Genomic DNA, 20,394 nt, shown 5'->3' on the forward strand with positions numbered 1-20,394 from the left:
ACTTCAAATATTTTCTGTTACTGCATTTAATGTCCTTATCCCTGAACAGCGGGAGGCCTGGAAATTATTTATATAAAAAAGAAAAAAGGTAAACTACCTGCTTTTGCCTGGAATTTTTTCTGGATAAGTGGTACTTCTTGGATCAGATTTACGAAATAAAACAAAATTTTATTTCATTAATAGTGAAATGAAATTAATTCCTGTGTTGTCACGCAGGAAGTGACAACAGCAATTAAAGCAGCAAAATTAAACCCAGAAACCTTAATATTAGTTTCTATATGATAAGGGCTAATTGAACTCCACCTATAAGGTATAAACGTATAATTTAAAAGTTAGACTGGTATGTCTGTTACTTAACTGTACATGATGCCAGGAACCCCCAAAAACCAGCTGACATAAATGGTGAAAAGCACAATGAAGTAACATCCATTAAAAAGTAGTATTTGAAGCAGAATATAATAATACATCTGGGAAGGAAGTTTGTAAATTGTTACGGTTTCACAATAGGGTGAGAAACGCTCCTGGGGGGTTGATTTTGGGGGCTGGGGGCTGGCTCAGTGCCAGCACAGCCAAGGGTGGCCCCGTCCTGCTGGGGACGGTGGGGAAGGCTCCCTGCCATGCCGTGGGGTGGCCACGGGCAGGGCCCAGCTGTCCCAGGGCCGTGTCCGACCCTGGTTCCCTGCACTGGGCCTGATCCTGACGCCCACCCGCGGGCCAACAGCCCGTCTCAGCCTCAGGCCATCCCTGTCCCCAGGGAAGTGCTGGGGGCCGGGGCTGTCCCCCACTGTCCCCTGGATATAGGTGTAAGAAAGAATATGATACTTCACATGCCATTATTTTTCAACTCAGCTGTGACTGCTCTAATTTAAATGTGTACTTGGAGTGTCAAGGAGTGGATTTATTTTTTATTTTGGGGGGTTTGTTTGTTTGTTTGTTTAATTTTTAACAGATCATTTCCAGAAGCTCAGTGAGATTTAATGATATCATTACAAGGTATATTGCATTTTCTCCCTAGTTTATATTAATTAACTATCTTTTACTTCCAGCACTCTGTGTCTCTTCTCTTTTTTTGTTGACAGTCAGAATATAAATCAAACCAAGCCTCTTACAAAAACTGAATGGCCGTGAGCTCCAAGGGCATCATTTAGCCTCATCTTCAGGGGTTTGAGCAGGAGAATGTTTGCTTGCATTCATCATTTTTTTGCAGATAGCATAAGCCACAACAAAAATATTGCTCTCATGGTGAAATCCTTCTCTTTTGTGATATTTATGTTCCTGAACAAAGCACCATTTAAGTACCAATTAATGTCATCTGCGAGACTAGGAAAAGCAAAGAATGTTCTCTCTCTTTTTCTCTTGCTCTCTTCTCACAGTGCCACACCACTGCTCTTCTGTCAGCATCCCATAAAGTTTCTGCCCTAAATTATTCTGAAACCTGTCTAGAAAAGCTGTAGTGATGGGGATGGAATTGCTAGGCAATTTTGACATCAGACTTCATCTAGGTCTTTTTTCTGTTTTATTCTCATCAAATGGGAATACCCACCACACACTGAGGCGAACATACAAACCCTTCAGAGGACAGCTTTTATAATCCAACTAAAAGTTAGACCAGAAAAGATGATAGGAAACGTGTTTCAGTCTAGGTCTGAAAGGAGATAATGTGCTTAGGATCTGTTTGTCACCTTTCAAAGCAAAACTTTCGGAAACATTCATTGTTGGGGTTGGTATTTTCTTTGCTTGCTTTGCTCACATTTTCAACCAACAGCTATGGCAGTGTAAGAATACTCTGCTCCAATGAATTTTTAATTCTCTGCCCTTCTACATAGTAAAAACATGAATATATCTTTTCAGGACTGCATTTCTGTCTTTGTCTTCTTAGAAAATCTGAACAGTGATATCATTTAACTTGTGTTATTTTGCTTCGAGAGAAAATTATTAGAAACATGTCTGTTTTAAACTGACACATAGCCATGTCCAAATTTCCCAACTTGATTGCGCAGCTTGTTAAAAGCCGAGCTAGTGAAGTTTCACTTTTTCTGGTGTCAAATAATTTTATTGTAGGCTGCTCTTGCTTAAAAATGCATGTGTGTAAAGAAAGGAATGAAAACTTCCTTTTACTCTCCTTCAAATCACTGTGGCTTGGGCCATTGCCTTTAATGGAATTAGGCTCTGATGCATATAAAATACAGTTCAGTTTTGCAACCTGAACGTTGGGATCCAAGACTCCTAAAACTTAAGGTTGGTTTGGTTACATTCCCTTTCTCATGTTGTTGTAAGGCTTTGTTATACGTTACTCTTTGCTGTTAGTGCAACTCAAAGATGAGTTATCCAAAATACGCTTTTAAGCTGAGCACCAGATGAACTTTAATCTTTGAAGTGCAAGTATTTGGAAGCATAGTTGCATTAATTGTTTGGCTTAACTGAATTTTCCATATTGTATATTATACATCAATATTTCAGTATATATTCACCTATTTGCCTTCGGCTCTCTTCAGTAAGAATGGGAAATGTTATGCCATTTTTGATACCTTCTGGTTGGCTAAAGTGGTTAACATCCAGAGGAGACTGTAATCAGTGCTGACACAGCGAACAAGAAAGCTTGAGCACAGTATGTTTCATCTTGACTCAGCAAGACTTCCAGCACTCACATTTATACATTTTTGAAAGGATGCTTCCTAAATGAAGCATTTTCCTTCTGGAGAACTACACCCACATAGATTTCATTTTTCCTGATGTCTGTCAGTATCATGAACTTTATTAACAAATTCAAATTCAAAAACAATTTCAATTCAAGAAAGCTGTCCAGGTTAGTTCTTGCTCATTTCTTACATACGAGGATATCTACAAAAACACAGATGCTCAACAATGGATTTTAATGGATGTGTGTATTTGTTTATATATAGATGTATCCATTTCATACCAAGACAGATTAGCAGATTAGAGACAAAATAAAACGAAGGAGCTCTTTAAGAAGAATTTGAGCTCTCATTGTAGGGATCAGTGCAATGGATTTAACTCACAGTTTCAGAATTTCTCATAGCATAATGTTATAAGAAAGTCTTACTGGCTGTCTTTTACATTACTTCAAATAGAATAAACAACTTTCTATTCTTTATAGACATCTGATGCCAATGTTTTGCAATCAAATTGCAATAACTAAATGTATATCAAAGATGCTTATTTTGGCCCCTACACCTTTGTACAGATTTTAATTCAAAAGTCCCAATGCCATAAAACTCGAGACTTGAACGTGGAACGCTGGCAGGATACGATCAGCTTTCTCCATATAAGACATTCAAATATTTAACAGCCTTGCAAAATTGCAGTGACAATTTGTCAGCCTAGGAAGACTATCTATTTATCCACCCTTTACCCTGAGGAATGATAGTACTTAAAAAAGGAAAAAAAAAAGCCTACTATAAGCAGGTAAAATTCTGAAAGTGAAATACTGAAATGTGTGCTTGGTTGTGGGTAAAATGCATGAAGAAGGGGCTGAATTCAAATCTTGAATGCAAAACTCCATTCTGCACTAAGGAACAAGTCTAACTTTGTAGTATTATAAATGTGTTTCTACCCTTCTGTTTTGCATTTACTGATAGGAGTGTACTCCTGTAAGAAAAAATCCAGTGGCAACTTACCAGATTTTGAACTATAATTATATACACACACACGTATCTCCCCACACACATATATAGTGACTATAATGCAGGAAGCATAATCTTTACAAATTGTATTTATCTGTGCATTGTCATTCCACTTAATTTTGCAACAATATTCATTAAAAATTACTACACCTTGTTCAAATCAGCTGAGAATATATTAATGGAAATAACCCTTTTCTTTTTTTCTTTCTCTCAATAGACAGCTTAGTAAAAGCTTGCATTAAATAACTGGAATTTTATTTCAAGTAGTGAAATGTTTCAGTATTTCTAAGTTTTGGAAGAATCCGTCTGGAAGAAACTAAAGTCTGGTTTGGAAGAAATGGAATAGGCAAGCTGCTTAGAAATCCTTTGCTACATACCTAAATCAGGAATTGAAAAAAAAAAAAAAAAGATTTACAGATCTGATTCCATTTTGTTATCCTTTATAAGATCCTGTCTGCTGCGCTGGAACTCTGATTTACTCCAAAGACAGTTCTTCACACAGACAGCTTGTTCTATTATGCTCATAAATTGTAAATTTAAACATTAAATATTGCTTCTGATACCTAATCGAAGGATAGAACATTCTTATCGCTACAGCTGTGTACAGATCACATCCTCCAAAGCTTAGCATGCCCTTCTAGGAACATTATAGCAGGACTGAGAGGCTAGCCCATGCTTTTTCTCTGAGGCAAGTTTAAGTACACTTATATCATCCCTGACAGGTATTTTTTAAACCCTTTAATGAAGGAGATTTCAGAACCTTCCTTATCCCAGTTTATGGGCATAGATATTTCCCCTTAATATCCAATCTAAACATTTTGTGAGTACTTCGGTTTACTTTTGTGTCCAATATGCAAATCAGAGTCCTTAGACATTTGCATCACATATGCTTAAAGGAAGAGGCAAATACAAAAGCTAATATTTAAAGGCATTTACATACCTATCACTGCAGATAGGCACCTGGTGGCATGATGAAATATATGGGAGATGCTGAACAAGTTAATTTCAATGGGAGTTGGCTGGACGCAACAGGTATCTTCCCCACTAAAACAAAGAAATGGGAGAAACTGAGCCTCTGTACTGCCCAGCATGCTTCTCAGCACTTCTCTTGGGACACAGCAGCTATGTACTGGTTTTTAATGTGTCCTAAAGCTTGTGTCATCAAATGCTATCATACGGAAATTCCCAGTGAGCTAGGGAAATGGGCAAAAGCTACGTCTTTAAATATCTTGGGAGCCCAGGCTGTTGTACTTAAAAACTTCCTTTTCCTCAACAGTTCTGCATCCTATCATGATTCCCGCTGGGACTCTCCCAATGAACTCAGAAGGATTTCTGTGCATACATGGACCAATGTCTACATTATTTAATGTTTTAAAAAGAAAAAAAGAAAATAAATGGGTATGTATATCACATACACTGTTCATGGAAAGAGTTCAGTTATGGAAATGAATGACGGGGTATGATATAGTTAAGTTTTGCTGAAAAAATGGCATGCAAAATGTGAAGGCAGTTTCATTAAATAAAAACACTTCAACTGTCCATGAAATAGAAACGAAAAACATTTCCTCTTCCTCCCAAAGACTGAAAACAACCTTAATTTACAGTATATGCCTACTATTAGAGAGATACTTGGAAATAAAAAAAAACAGTTCTAAGAAGGGCAAGGACTTTCTTGCTTTAAAAGCAGAAACAAGAATTTAACAGACTCCTTTAAATGAAATATTCGTCACAAATTTCATTGCTTTTCTTCATAAAATTAACAAAGGCTGTAGATGACTGAAAGTCCCGCTACCTACAGCTAGAGAAACATTTCACTGTTGTGTTTGCTCAAATCAATAGCTATTGTTGGTGCTTTTTTGTGTGTTTTGTATAATATATACATTTTAAAAAGGATCCCACAAAATATTTTGTAGTTATACAAATGCGCTAGGCGTACACATTAAAAGTGTTTCACAAGCATATTTTTTTGTTCGGAGTATTAGATTAACAACTTCGGGGCTTGGTCCAGTAGCGTTTGTACAAAGGGCTCTCGCAAATTGATCGGGAGTCCTGTTTGCATCCATAGCAGGACAGTTTCCACACAGATTATTTATATACTTCTATCTAATAGAAACTGCCATTATAAACAAACAAACAAACAAACAAACAACACAAAAGGAAGAAACCCAAACTCTATTACGACATAGCAGTGGCTAAATGCAGCTTCTCACACATTCATCCTGTGGCGGCATTGGTGGGGATATCAGAATGTCTATATAACGGCATGATGCAGGCTCCACTGCAATCAGTGAGAGGTTTTCTCTTGTTTTACTTAATATTGAATCATTGCCACGAATTTGTTCAAATTTGGCTAGACATTGGTGATAACACAGTGTTCTCTCATTTGTTTTCAATATTTGACATATTAAGATACAGTGGGGAAAAAACCACAATACAAAAAGAAAAAAAAGAAAAAAAACATTTTACTAGATTTTTACATTTAGTAAATGGTACTTAAACTCCATGGACATGAAAGTAATTTCAAACTTTACCTTTGAAATTTTACCTTTTTCAATATTTCATAGAAAAGAAACGCTCTAAGATACCGCTTCAGACCACAGAATTATTACAGAACATAAAGATTATATGCAAGGGCTTAATCCTTTTCCCAGCCACGATGGTGGCCAACCCCATTTTAACTCCAATGGGAGAGGGGTCAGCTGAGAATGTGCCATGTTCCTAATTTGAAATCTCCTTTGTGATAAAAGAGTCAATAGTTTGGCATATACTTTGCCTTTGTAATTTGAATTCTATCAACAACTATTCCTAGCCACAAGAGAAATATTTTTAGGCAATATATTTGTATAGTTTCACAAAACTATGTCAGAGAGAGATGTGTGGGTGTTTGTGTGTGTGGATGTACGTATGTATGTATGCATACTTATGAGTTTGGGATGATTTTCTTAAAATACTTAACTTCACTTACATTATATCTTACATTGCAAAATGTACAGACACCCAGTGTTCTTTTTAACAACATATACAGGTGAGTTTATAGAGCCTTATAAAAGATTTTGTGATTCCAAATTAAAAACCATAGAAATATAATCAAAATAATGGAGAGTGATTTATACCTCTGATAGTACATAGCGCTCATTCTGGTAATATTGACAGCTGCATCTTTGGCATTGAAAATTCATTACAACTTTTAGACAAAATGTTGTTGCTTACAGCGTTTTTTTTTAAACAAGAAAAACAGGATTGACCAAAATACGAATATTGGGGAAGTACTATTAAAGGTTTATTTTATTTTTGTTTTTAGCAAGGATAGCTTAGGAACCCTGAATTACCTTCTCACTTTAGTGTATGGTGTAGACTGTATGAATCCATTTAAAAATCAACTAAGTTGTACCACGTTTTTCGGAAAATTATATATAATATAATATATATATATTTTATATTTATTTAGAAGCTTTGAAATAGTACAGTAAACACTTTGCAACACGGTGTATAAACTACAGAATGTCTTTGATAATTTTGCGGGTCTTCAGATTAACAACATTTTTATGACCCACAGGTGAAAAGAACATGATCACAATCTCTCTTGTAAAGTTGGAATAGTTTGGGGAACACTTGATCACACAAAAATAATATAAAACAGTCAAGTTTAAAACAGTGATATTGCATTTATAATGCACATTTCTTTTATCTGTACGATTGGCTTCTTGTGGTGAATATAAACATCTAAAGGGCTCAGTGACATTTTGGAGAGAGAAAGATATATAGTGCTGTAAACAGGCACACACTGATCAGAGAGGCAAGATCAGTTGCCTCTGAAGTTTCTACAGTTCTACACATTTCAACTCATTTCTCAGGCCTGCTGAGAGCAATTAGGTCCTATTGTTGGCCATGATGTCTCCAACAGCACACAAATCCTTCAGTTACACAGAACTGGATGGCCAAGATAATGAAGTTGAAAGTTGATGCTTTTTGTTGGTCGACTTTTGTGCAAATCATGCTGCTTCAGGTAAGTCCTGTAGAAGTGACTAGCATATCCTTTTCCGTGCTGCAGGAAAGAAAGAAAGACACTTCTGAGAGAAAAAAAAAAATCGGTCTCCAACAGTTCATAGGTTTAGTATTTCTTAGAGTGTAGAGAAACAAGCAAAACTTGTCACAAACTGTCGCTTAAAATTCCCATTGTAGCAAACAGTTTAATGTTGATTCACTTTTCAGAGAAAACTCTTTCTGAGGCTTGATAGCCTGAAAACCAAACTTCACATGCCGCTTTATTATTCTGTCTAACGTGTCATGGCAAGTATTCCAATGTGCCTATACAGAATCAGTATAAGGACAAGGCAAATAGTCAGACTTGCAGGTTCAATATTACTGGAATTTCCAAGCCTATTTTTTCCTTGCTCAGCTTGTTATTTGAAGCAAGATCTAGAATCCCCCAAAGATTCAGAAGCCGGTTTTCCTTCTCTTTCAAAGTGAACCATTATCCTCATCACCAAATGACCCTTTAGTCTGGTTTGACAGAGACGAAAAAATGGTGCATTAGTGCTACAATTCAAATCTCAGCATTTACTGTCAGGCTGGAAATTAACTCATGTTGCACAGATGAAGAAGGTCAATGCATTAGCAAACCCATACCCTAATCCACCAGCTGTGGTAGCTGTATTACCTCAAGACACTGCCTATTTTAACTGTAATTGGGAGCAAAGGTAACAAATGATTTGTAGTAGCGTTCAGGAAGATCCTGGGTTAAATTCTGATCTCAGTCACACATGAAGTTGAGACAAGGAACTACCTCACTTGCTGAAGTATTATTATTATTATCATAATCATCATCATTGTCATTATTGTTTAGTAAAGCTTTTAATGATAAAATCAGGTTTTACCTTAGCTCCAAATCAGCTAAACCCCTACCTGAAATTCAGTGTATTTCTGTGCATGAAGTGTTACAACTAAAACAAAAAGGAATCTTAACTTTAGAATGAATCTTTGAATCAAGCTATCCATATATCCATGTTGATGCTTGCATGCGGACACACAAACACATCCAGTCTCCGTTCCATTTAACATAAATATATACATTAGCCATACTTATTCACTGTATATATTCACTAGTAAACATATGAAATGTATCTGCTGTATCACAGGGAAGTTAGATTACTTACAGGAAAATGTTAACATGGGTGTTGTATGTTTGCCTGATCTAGCCTCCCTGTGCCATAGGATGCACGCAGAAAAATGTGAAAAACATTGATGTATAAGCTAGCTGTTCCATATACAGACAATTGCCAGCTGTGTTATTAACATTAAAATTAAAACATCTAATATATTATGTTTTGGATGTTCCAATTCTGTAGCAAATTAGTAGCAGAATTAGAAAGGATTTTTAAAAGCTTCCGCAAGATATTTTTTTAACATTGTAGTTAAGATTAATGAGATCAGAATCTTCATGATGTTTTCACGCAGCATATGATCAGACCAATCAAGTTTCTAGACATCTTTTAAAATCTTTTTAAATATTACAAGAAACAATCATTCCAATAATAGTCATAACAATAAGAAGACTTATATTTGATCTTCAAAACTTTTTTCCAAAAGTTCACTAATAATTGCAGTTCTCTTGCAAATATGAAAGTACAGTAGTCTAGATTGCCGTCTGCCGTTGAGGAACTCATGCTGCAGTACAGACACAGTAGGACTTTCATGGGAGAAAACCATACAGCTATGCAGCCGGGGCAACTGCTGCCTTCATGCAGCACTACTGTCCTACTCCTGTCTGACACAGTGCATTGGTGGTGGTGTGGCACTTGAGGTGCACAGCAAAATCTGTTTACGATATTCTTTCAGGTAATACAGAGATTGAGTTACTGGCTCTGTCTAGTCTTTTGCCATGTAAATTAGTGCATTTTTTAATTTTTAAACTTCAGTTAATATGCTTATATTACAAAAAAATCGGGCCATTTTATAGCAATAACTAAATATTACATATCAGGGTGCACAACACCTGCAACTCTTGCCACCTACAAAAAAACCTTCTCCCAAATCCTAAAATACCCTCTGCCAACACATAAAATGCATTGGATTTCAAAGGCAACTTATGTCCTCCATGGGGTTTTTTTTCTGTATTTGCACAGAAATCTATGTGCAAGCAAATCTCTCCAAGTCTATACCAGTTTCCGTCTTTTTACAGATGGGGAATATAAATCAGAGAGGTTAAATGGAAAGGAGAATGGACTTAGCTTAAAACAGAGGGCAATGAAAGTTCTGACATCTGTTTCTGGCTCTGTGTGTGTGCATGCATGTGTGTTCATAAATAAACTTTAATAAGAAACACTAAGCCTCTCTGTATCACAATTTCTCCATCTGTAAAATGGGAATAATATTGCTTACCTATCTCCTAGAGGTGCAGGAAGGTTTAAATCACTATTCTTTATAATCCACTTTGAGATCCAGAGATGGCAAGTGCTATAGAAATGGAAGTATCAGAGTCAGTGTAAGAGCTGGAACAAGAACACCATAATTTCTGGTGCCTAATATCTCCTCCGAGATCACAGCTCTCTCTTTCATCCCTATTTTATCTCCTGTTCTGAACTCTCAAACTAGTGCATAGGGAAGCTTCAAGTCAGTGTGAGTACAGATATTAGTTAGAAAGAAGGTTTTAATAATAAGCAATTTCATAATTCTGTTAATGTAATTCTACTATTTGTACATATATTCTAATAGTGTTTGAGGTGAATAAGATGATTAAATAATCACAAGTATTCCAATTAAAATTCTTAGGGTACACGATTTGTGCTGTACTGACTATTGATCCTTCCCTAAAGACCTTAACAAAGATTTTAAGTGTTACAGTAAGAGCGCTTAATGCATAAAATTTATATGGAATTGCAATAAAAACTGGAAATAAAAAAACCAGCAAAAATATATTAAGATTCATTTGCTCCTCAGCACACATTAGTAAACCTCCCATTCACAGTGAGCTAGTTCTGTGTAGACTGATGAGAGAAGACATGTAAAGACATCAGTGGTAGATGAACAGCAAAAGAAATGAAAACCACTAACATAAGAAACAGAAAAGAGAAAATAAAGTGTGCAATGATTATTCCTAGCTTATGAATCAGGAATGAACAGAAGATACTGTAAAGCCCTAGTCTCTTTAATATATCTTCCTTTCACCCTGTTGTGAATCATCCTATTGCATCCAAACTTGATGTCAGACTACTACTTTACAGCCATGAATACAGTCATATACATTTCCTCTTTCAGCAAACCCTAGAAGGGATTGCCTGTACTCGGAAGACCTTCAAACTCTCTGAATAAAAGTTTTCCCCTGCTTAGTATTGCTAGCTAGTCTAACTAGGACGGAGAGAAGGCCCACTGCGTCCCTCCACAGGTGGGAACCAAAGCAGCAGCAGAAGACACATCCTATACCTTTTATAACTATTGTCACTTTCACTCTATACTATATTTAAGAGCTCCATAAACTCCCACAGCATTGTATCTGCTATAACAGAATGACTGCTGAGTTCCCCCAAGTGCCAACAGTCTAAAGATCCAAATGAACCCCTAGATAATAAAAGCTCCAAAGAATATCAAATGCCAGGCATGCTGCTGCTGTTACAGGACTATTGCTGATCCCCCTTCACTTAGGAGAAAGAAGACACTTGAACCTAAAAGCCTCTCTTTTAAATCAAAGCAAACTATGCAACAGGAGAGCAGGGGAAAAAGCCAGTACGTAAACAGTCATCTTGCTATTTCAGATCCAAATTCTGTAAGTTAGCACAATATCTAAGTAATATTTGTCTTCATATGGGCTTTCAGATATGGGCTTCTATGCAAGCACTCAATGCATTACGTTTTTTCTCGTGGGTCCCCTGTAAAAAAACGTATGCCTCACCATGCCACGCTTACGCAGATCAGGTGGTCCCCACGCAACACTGCAACTGCGACAGAGATTACAGGAGGCTGTCATCTCCTGCATTCCACTCAGAAATAGCCCAGCTATTCAGGCTTTACAGCAAATGCCTTTCACTTGTAGTGAACAATATTTCAAAAAGGAGTCAATTACCTCATATACATTATGGTAATGTTGGTTTTAAATTTGCATTAGTAATTTTAACTATCTTTATATTTTTATCGTTTGCTTTACAGTCTATATGTTAACTGTAGCAGATGAAATATTGCCCTTCACCAAGTCCCATTAGCTTTGACAGAGCCAGGAACGGATAATTCTAGTGACAACCAACAGACTGCAAATTCAGCATTCTTGTTTTAACTCAGCTCAGCTGAGCAGAGACCAGGATTTAAGTAGTGGTAGAAGGTATTCTATATGAAATAACCTGGCTGTTTCAGTTAACCTGGAGCTCTAGTTCAGTTATCAGCAACTATATTTTTGGAAAGAGGTCAACAAGTGAATGGGAATGCAGAGTAAACTACCATAGCTCCCTCACCCTTTGTAGTGGTGTATCCAGGTAAAGGGTGAGACACACGGCTGGGGCTGGGGCTGGGGGATGTAGGATGGGGATTACTCTGCTGCCACCCATGGTCTGTGGATAAAAAAGTATTCCAGTCATTGCAGGTGTCAATTCAGTATCTTTTGCAATCCATAAAGTTTTTTTTTTAATGAGCTATTACTTAAAGAAGTTTTTTAAAGCATTGCTAATAATATTTTATGAAAACTCCACTAACGGCATTATAAAAGATTGTCTTAGCCAGTCCGATAAACTTTGGTACACAAATATGAAAATAATATTTTTCACATATATCTTTTTCTCATGAATTAGTTTAAGGGGAACTTTTTTCCTTTTCTTTCAAGGCTTTAGGTAAGAGATTTTGTGCTTCAAACCTACGTACACTGTAGAGCACGCTTGGACATCGTTTGCGTTCCAGATGCCCGTTACATTTTACACTATTAATGTGGGTTTGTTAACTCTGTATTATATCAAATAGTTGAAAAAAGGAAGATGGAACATACTTACTTTTGTATTTTAAGAAATAAAAAAAATAAAAAAGGCCAACTGTCCCCTAATGTCAGTGAGTGACCTGGCTCTGGTGGCCACTGTTGATGTGCTTGTGCATATGTCCGAAGACTCCTAAAGGCCACCAAGGGAGTTAGGTAAGAATGAGACCACATTCTGTCTGGCCATTTCTGGCATCTGACGAGATAGGGAAGGCAGGAGGAGCTCCCGCATGTGAACATGGAAGTTGCACCAAGGCAGCATTTGTCCCTAATAAAGACATGGAATTCAGTATGACTGAAATGTTCTTTCTGGCATCTGCAAAACCCAAAATATAAATATCGTTTCTAAAATAAACACACAGCATTTGGACTGATGGGTACAATTACCCAGATTTCATGTGAAACAAAAAAACATTGTGAGCATTAGGTCTTCAGGCTGTGAATAAATAAAGTAGGCCAAAATACAAAAGTTTGTAATTGTGGCACTGAATCTTTTCTGGAAACAGACTTGCTTTTAGCTAAATAAATAAACCCCACAGACCATTAAAACCTTTCCTTCCTTTGAGAATACATCTTTACTTCTGGAACAAAGACGATTGTGCCAAAAAGCTATCTTTTGTATAAAGTAAACAATGTAATCACATAAAACCTTTCCTTTTGCCTTGCATTAAGTGCATACGTTTCCATATCTATGTTCATTTAAATCAGTTCAAGACACAGCCATGCCCAGCTGAGACAAAATTTCACAGTGGTGGACACTGTACTCATCATAATCTCGTGAACATGACAAAGAGTGTTACCTACTCCATGGAAAGGGGTAAAGAGGTTTGTTCTTTGCACTTAAGTCCAAAATTGCCACTTTTCAAATTTGAACATAGCGTTGAATTCTCTATCAACAACTTAAACAGGTTATCACTCTTTTTTGAAAAAAGTTTATTGACCAAATTTCTGACTGACACATATTGCCACTGCTATTAGCTTCATTTCAAGATTGGAAAATACACACTTAAAAGATATTTTTGATGTTTGGAACATGTCTTTGTAAATATTTTCATACAGCAGGTGAGATACCTGATACAAATGCTGACACATCATGACAGTCAATGAAATAATGTTTCTCTGGTGCTATTGAGTGATCTGAGGTTTATATTCTACCTGGACTTAGCTGATCCTCTGGAAAAAAATAAAGCATTTCAGTTCTTAAGAATAAGTATCCAAGTCCCAGTTCATGTAAGCACCAGATAAAATTTCTGTTTAGGACTATCCTCAAGCATAGGCTTAAGTTTAAGCACTGACCTTAATCAACATGTGCTTTACATTAAACATACGATTAAGGAGGATTTTATTTTGAATTGAGTCCTGGATTTTGTCATCAATGTTCTGTGGCACATAAGATACTTTTGTGTGCATTTGATTTTCTGTTCTAAATGCTGACAATTTTTTTTTTCACTGCCAGCAATAGCCCAGTGGCATAGTACATGTCAGGTTTGATTTATCTCTGGTTGCCGTTATTTACTACAGAAACAATGTTTTTTAGTTATTACAATTCAGCACAGAAAGTGCTAAGCTATATTCTATAACGTACCATAAAAATACCAAAGACAGTTTCCCCACAAGGTACAGGGAGCAGAAGAAAGCATTTTCATCTTTCTGTACTGTTATAACCATATTATCTACCTGAAAACACTAAAGATAAACATGACATCACCATTATATTCAGAGAATCATGGAATATTTAATTTTGCAAGAGTTCTTATAATTATGTACTCTATTAAGACCAATTAAATAACTCCTAAATTATACCTGATGTATATCAAACTTAGCACAGAGCATATTACCTAAGATTATTTCCAAATTCTCCATTAACAACTTAGTCTAATTGCATGTATGTTCTAGTAGCAAATTCATATTCTTCCCAATTCACTGTAAGCTAATAATTTTGGTACTATCCTTAGTAATACCAGTATTTGATTCCTTTCTTTTTTATATATACAAATTGCTTATGTATTTGTATGCAACAATCATTTCTTCTCCTCAATCTTCTTCTCTTCTTCCTCCATGTGATTTTGGGGATTTTTTGGTTTTTTTTTTTTCAAAATTCACCATTTTATTGCACTCTTCTGAAATCTACAATATACATCTCTTTAAGCTGACAAGCCTGAAAAGGAACATGTCAGTTTGAGAGTTAACCAATGCAGAATACACTAAAAGCTGGCTACAATGTGGCTTAAAATTTTCAGTGTCCTCAGGAGAAGAGGAGGGATATGAACCATTCCTCCTAAACTGCTCTTAAGGCCTAAGTTCCCTATAGATATAAGGGAGAAGCAGACATGTATAAGTCACCGTTTGGTGGCCTTCAGAGGTGCCTAAATTAATCATGCTGGATTTGGCCTGAAATAATTAAATTTACTTGTTCTTACATGAGGTAACATGCATTACAGTATTACATCAGCATCACAGTGTGTATTCCTATCCAATTTATCTTTGTGTCGTTGTTTAACCCCAGTTGGCAACTAAGTGCCACAGAGCCACTTGCTCACCCTCCCTGCCCCCTGCCCCCGTGGGATGGGGGAGAGAAGTGGAAAAAAAGTAAAACCTGTGGGTTGAGATAAAGACAGTTTAATAGGACAGCAGAGGAAGAGAAAATAATAATAATAATGATAAAAAATGTACAAAACAAGTGATGCACAATGCACTTACCACCCGCTGACCGATGCCCAGCCCATCCCCAAGCAGCGATCACTGCCCCCAGCCAACTCCCCCAGTTTCTATACTGAGCATGACGCCATATGGTCTGGAATAGCCCTTTGGCCAGCTGGGGTCAGCTGTCCTGGCTGTGCCCCCTCCCAGCTTCTCATGCACCCGGCAGAGCAGGGGAAGCTGAACAGTCCTTGACCAGTGTAAGCACTGCTTAGCCACAACTAAAACATCCCTGTGTGATCAACATTATTCTCATCCTAAATCCAAACCACAGCACTACACCAGGTACTAGGAAGAAAATTAACTCGATCCCAGCCAAAACCAGGACACTTTGCCATGGTGTTTTTTCCACCACCCCTCTCTCCTAGCAGGGATTAGGAGGCATTAGGATCTGGTAGGTATGTCCCCTCTCTTTTTGTGAACGTTTTATTTTCCATTTCTAAAGCACAGTACTTAACATTGTTTTTCATGAGCAGCATACACTCAGATTACAGAGAGTCCTTCCCAGTTTACCAAGATAACATCCTTAAGTGTATCGTATAAACTTCTCACAATCTTTTCAAAACTTCTCTTATTCAAAAATACATACTGGCTCAGTTTCTATCCATGAATGAAATTTGCGCATGACCATTCTTTGTCACGTAAGACTACCAGAATGGCATGATTTATATCCACATTATTAAAATTTCTCAGCCATATTGAGCGATATATGGAGGCCATATAGTGTGATCATATTCAATCTGCTTTCAGGAATGGTCCCTGGCCCATGTTCTGACACCCGCACCATGCCCAGGACTTGCTAGGAAAGAAAGCTAGTGGACCCAGGCTAAAGGCATGCCAGGGAGTGCAAGAGTACAGACCATAACATTCCAGCGCTGGGAAGGATCCTGTTTAATTAAGTAGAAGCAGCGTAGCCATATTGGACATAAAGAATATTGCAAGTACAAAGCACACAGCACTTTATCTCAAGGAGAGCAGAAAAAAAAGTTATTACTGCATCTCATTTGTAAGCAAGAACTTTTTTAGATCTCAGTTTTTAGATCTCACTTGTAGCTGTGTGCAGCTACATTCAGTTGTCATCTAAATTCCAATTGAGAATAGATGGATGTCAAACGAAAGCACAAATAGGCAACTGAAAAAGTCACAAAGTGACAGAATTTTACTCTGACATAAGATGAATCCACAATATCAGCACCTATAAAATTCCTTATGAATAAAGAAAGGTTGCATTCAAGCAGTTTCATAATGAATCCTTTTCCAGTGCTGAATGCAGCCATGATGCTGGAGGTGAAAAGATAAAGTCAGAGGACTCAGGTCACTTGCTAAAACAGGAGTCTGTCATCCCCGTAACTTCTTTGGTGAATCTACTCTGCATCCATTTTTTTTTCTTTCTAATCCACATTACTCCTGATAACCTGTGAAAATGTCATGTAAAATAACATCACTTACACATATGAAATAGATTCCTGTGTATGCAAGAAATGCAGATTTACTCTTGCAACTCATACATGCACATAATTTTCAGGCAGAATTTAGGAAGCAAGTTCTGAAGATTTGCTTCCCCGTGACCACAATATTTTCTTCAACCAATAAAGACCATTATCCTATCAAAGAAAGAAATTAAATTACCTGAGGAGAGTTTAGATTTTTGGTGAATCCACATTGATTACTATAATTGTATTTAGTTCCTCCAACAATTTATTAGGTATTGAAACTAAGAATTATATTCTAATTCTCTGTATCTCCTACTTCCTGTCTTACAAGTAGGTACCAAATACATCATTTTTCACCCTTCTGACTTCACCATACTATGTTTCTAAAACAAATTAAATATATTGACAGCTACTTCCCAGCAGCAGTCATCCTACTGCTAGCATGAAGCTGTGGATTCTCGGTGGCTAGTGTACAAATAGAGCTGTTTACAGGCTTGCCAGCTAAATAGCAACACTGATCCCTATAGCGTGCGTATCCAAACACGATAAGTAGATGCAGTTCCTTCTCTTACTGGCTAGTTGTTGCATTCTTTAAATGGCTTTCCCTATTCTTCCTCCTTTGGTCAAGAAAAAAAAAAAAGGAAGGGAAGCCCTCAAAAATTAAAGCAGTGAAAATGACAGTGGAAAATCAGAGTTATTGTGTGCAGCAAAAGAGCCAGAAACAAGAATAATTTCCTCTGCTGTGCAGGCCAAGGAGTTCCTCAGATAGGGGCAAGCAGAGAGGAAAATACTTTGCTGCGCATAGACCCAAGATTAGGCACACATTCAATTCTCCAGCTCCTGACTGTCACAATAAGGAGGTTTGTACATTTAAGAATAGCATTTATTCATAATGAATAGAATTTGCCTATCAAAAATAAATAACTTTAGAGCCTTTGAAAATTTTAACTCCAAACATCTCATTGCTTTCCAAACAGACTCATGTCCATAAGTGGCTAAATTATTTTTGTCATAGGATTTAAATTTATAGGAAATGAGGCATTTGGGAATTTTAAACCAGCATAACACAGTAATCTCAAAAATTACTCCTAAAGTTTCCAGCAATCCTTCTGCTGGTTTTTTTTCGTATTCCACTGGTAAGAATCCAGAAAATGGTATTTCATTATTTTTTTAAAAGTCTCCACAGATGGTATATTCACGGCAGACATAAGCACTCTCAAAATCTACATAAATGAATAAATATAGCACCAGTCTGAGATAGTTAGATATACAAGACTTCTATGTGTTCCAGTCAGAACTGGCAAATACAGACTTTTACAGCTATTAGAGGAAAAGAAACAGTTGAAATGATATATTTGTAAGACAAATTAGACACATACATATTTTAAGACAAATTAAGACAATATTAAGACAAACTAAAAATATAATTTTCTTTCAAGTATAAGTTACTCAAGTTTTTTTAACTTTTTCAATTATTTTCCTGCACTGTAGTTGCTCTAGAGCTCTAGAGTCATCTAAGATAAAAGATGCTATGTAAACCTCATAACGGGTACATTTTTATCAGTATTTTGTATGGTACAGGGTACTGTTAATTCTGTGCAAGATCACAGTTCCATAAAGAGATTCAAGCAAATAGTATTTAAATATAACAGCTAACACCTGTACTTTAAAATTAAAAGAAGAATGCTTATTTCTTTTTCTTATATTATTTTCATAAAAATTTCATAAAAATAATGTAATTTATAGGTTTTATTGGGCTAAAGCCAAGTTATCTTTGCATATTTATATATTCCTTTCTAATTGTGCTTTCTGAGTTATCCATTTCCCTTCTGTTATTGCAGTAATACTCTGTAAGTGTTCTTCCCTTTGAGCGATAGCTGCAAGGTGAGGAATGCAAAGCAGTCGTGAATGTGAGATAAAAATACCTTTCAGAAGTTATGCAATAATCATTGAACAGTGAATCATCATAAGTGGTTTATTCAAGATCATAGAGTACCTACAATAATAAGTAAAAATACATCATAGTCTTGCTCTCCCCTTATTATATTTTAATTAGTATTACCTGTTTAAGTTTTAACTCAGGTTTGGGGGTTTTTTTTGTCAGCTTTATTTACCTAATAGAGATGATGTATCTGAAGTGGCAAACTTGAGGTATAAGTGAGGTATAAGCATTTCAGATACACCAAAAATGGGAATGCTCTATTAGACTTTTTAGAAAAGGAAAGTATTCAGTTAGGTTTCTTAGCATTATTAGATGTTGGCTTTTCAACTCAGCTTCCATTTTGGCTGAGCAATTTTGCATGTACAAAGTCATTCTCATTTGTGCAGAAATGAGAGCTGTATCCTGTCCCAGAGATAAATTCCTGAATATAAGTGAAGAGTTCCACTGTCTGTGACAGGATATGTAGGATATTCAGCTATGCAGATCAGATTTAAAGTTGAAAGATACAATTTTAACATTCTTTTTGAGGACAAAACTGTACTATTCACAAAGGAACAACTCTTTTACTATGCACATATCATCTGTTTATTAATACCAATAAAAATTGCATTTCAATGCAACTTTTTTTTTTTAATCCAGCATTACAATGTGTTCTTTCTTCTTACCCCAAGAACTGTAGTATGTACATGCAACTCATTGGTGCTAATTTGTTTGCTTTTACTTGTGTGCATTTTTACTTCAAGTATGTGTGAAAATCACAAATTGAGTTCAAAATTATTAATGAAGGGATCAGACAGCTCACAAGTTTACCTGATCTGTATTGGAAATCAAGTAGACTAATTTTAAAAGCAAAAATGTAGACAAGCCTCATCTTTAAAAATTAATCAAGTGTCCCATTCAAAATAGCTGTTATTTATGTTTATGCAAATGTGATGCTATAATGTCTATCACAGCCGTGATAAAACTACACAAATAATTTCCAGAAATTAGATGTAACTAAACAAAAAAACAAAGAAAATTCTTCTTCCATCATATTAAATGTACAAAATTGTCATTTCCTTCTTTTTTTTTTGAAACTTTTCCAAAACAGTAAAGACTTCTTGCTTAAAACATCTTTTCATATATTTGTGTTAAACATCAGCAGAAAATGTTGTGTTACATATCTTGCCATTCAGAAATAGGCCCTTATAATGCTAACTAGATCAAAATACACAAAAAATATTTACATGCACTTTTTTTATTCCTTTGAAAAATAATCAAAGGATTGTGAGACACTTCTTGTCCTGCTATAAAGACATGAACATTTTTCTCCTCTGGGTCATTTGTTCTAATCTAATTCAGCGAGATGGATAATGACTGTAAATTAAACTGTTCTTTGTGCTAGCTCTGTGGTAGATTATTTGAAATAAATTGATGGTCCAATTCCTAAACATTCAACTGTGCAAAGACTTTTGAAAACTTTTTAATTTTATTTGTAAACCAACTTGACTTGGATAGGTCAAGTTGAGCAGGTGACAAATATTTTGTAGAACAAGAACCTCGGACTACATCTATACTTTCACATAAACATAGGGACTTGTGCTCAGAGCCAAGCCCAATCACCCTGACTGTGTACAGACCTTCATTGTACCTCTGCCGCAGGGAGTCAATGGCTATCCAGGCTAAGAAACAGAGGCACAGAACGAGGAGAAGCTTACCTTTAAATTTTTTGGACAACACAAGCAA

General features: G+C 36.2%; 1 protein-coding gene across 6 annotated transcripts in view; it reads right to left on the reverse strand.

Annotated features, from left to right (window-relative positions):
- Positions 1-6,088: 6,088 nt before the first annotated feature.
- The window catches only part of PCDH10 (protocadherin 10), a 35,415-nt gene continuing 21,109 nt past the window's right edge, over positions 6,089-20,394 (reverse strand). For 2 of the 6 annotated variants that reach the window (XM_072861446.1, XM_072861450.1), the window contains exons 5-7: positions 12,086-12,181; positions 10,026-10,100; positions 6,089-7,689 (exon numbers count right to left, since the gene is read on the reverse strand). In XM_072861446.1, the coding sequence (XP_072717547.1) occupies positions 10,066-10,100; positions 12,086-12,181 (131 nt within the window). In that variant the 3' untranslated portion in view covers positions 6,089-7,689; positions 10,026-10,065. Of the gene's footprint in view, positions 7,690-10,025; positions 10,101-12,085; positions 12,182-14,775; positions 16,710-20,394 lie in introns of those variants that run through there. The other 4 variants (XM_072861451.1, XM_072861447.1, XM_072861452.1 and 1 more) reach the window with 4 other exon arrangements.

Source organism: Ciconia boyciana, chromosome 5 (genome assembly GCF_034638445.1).
Source record: "Ciconia boyciana chromosome 5, ASM3463844v1, whole genome shotgun sequence".
Classification (NCBI taxonomy): Eukaryota; Metazoa; Chordata; class Aves; order Ciconiiformes; family Ciconiidae; genus Ciconia; species Ciconia boyciana.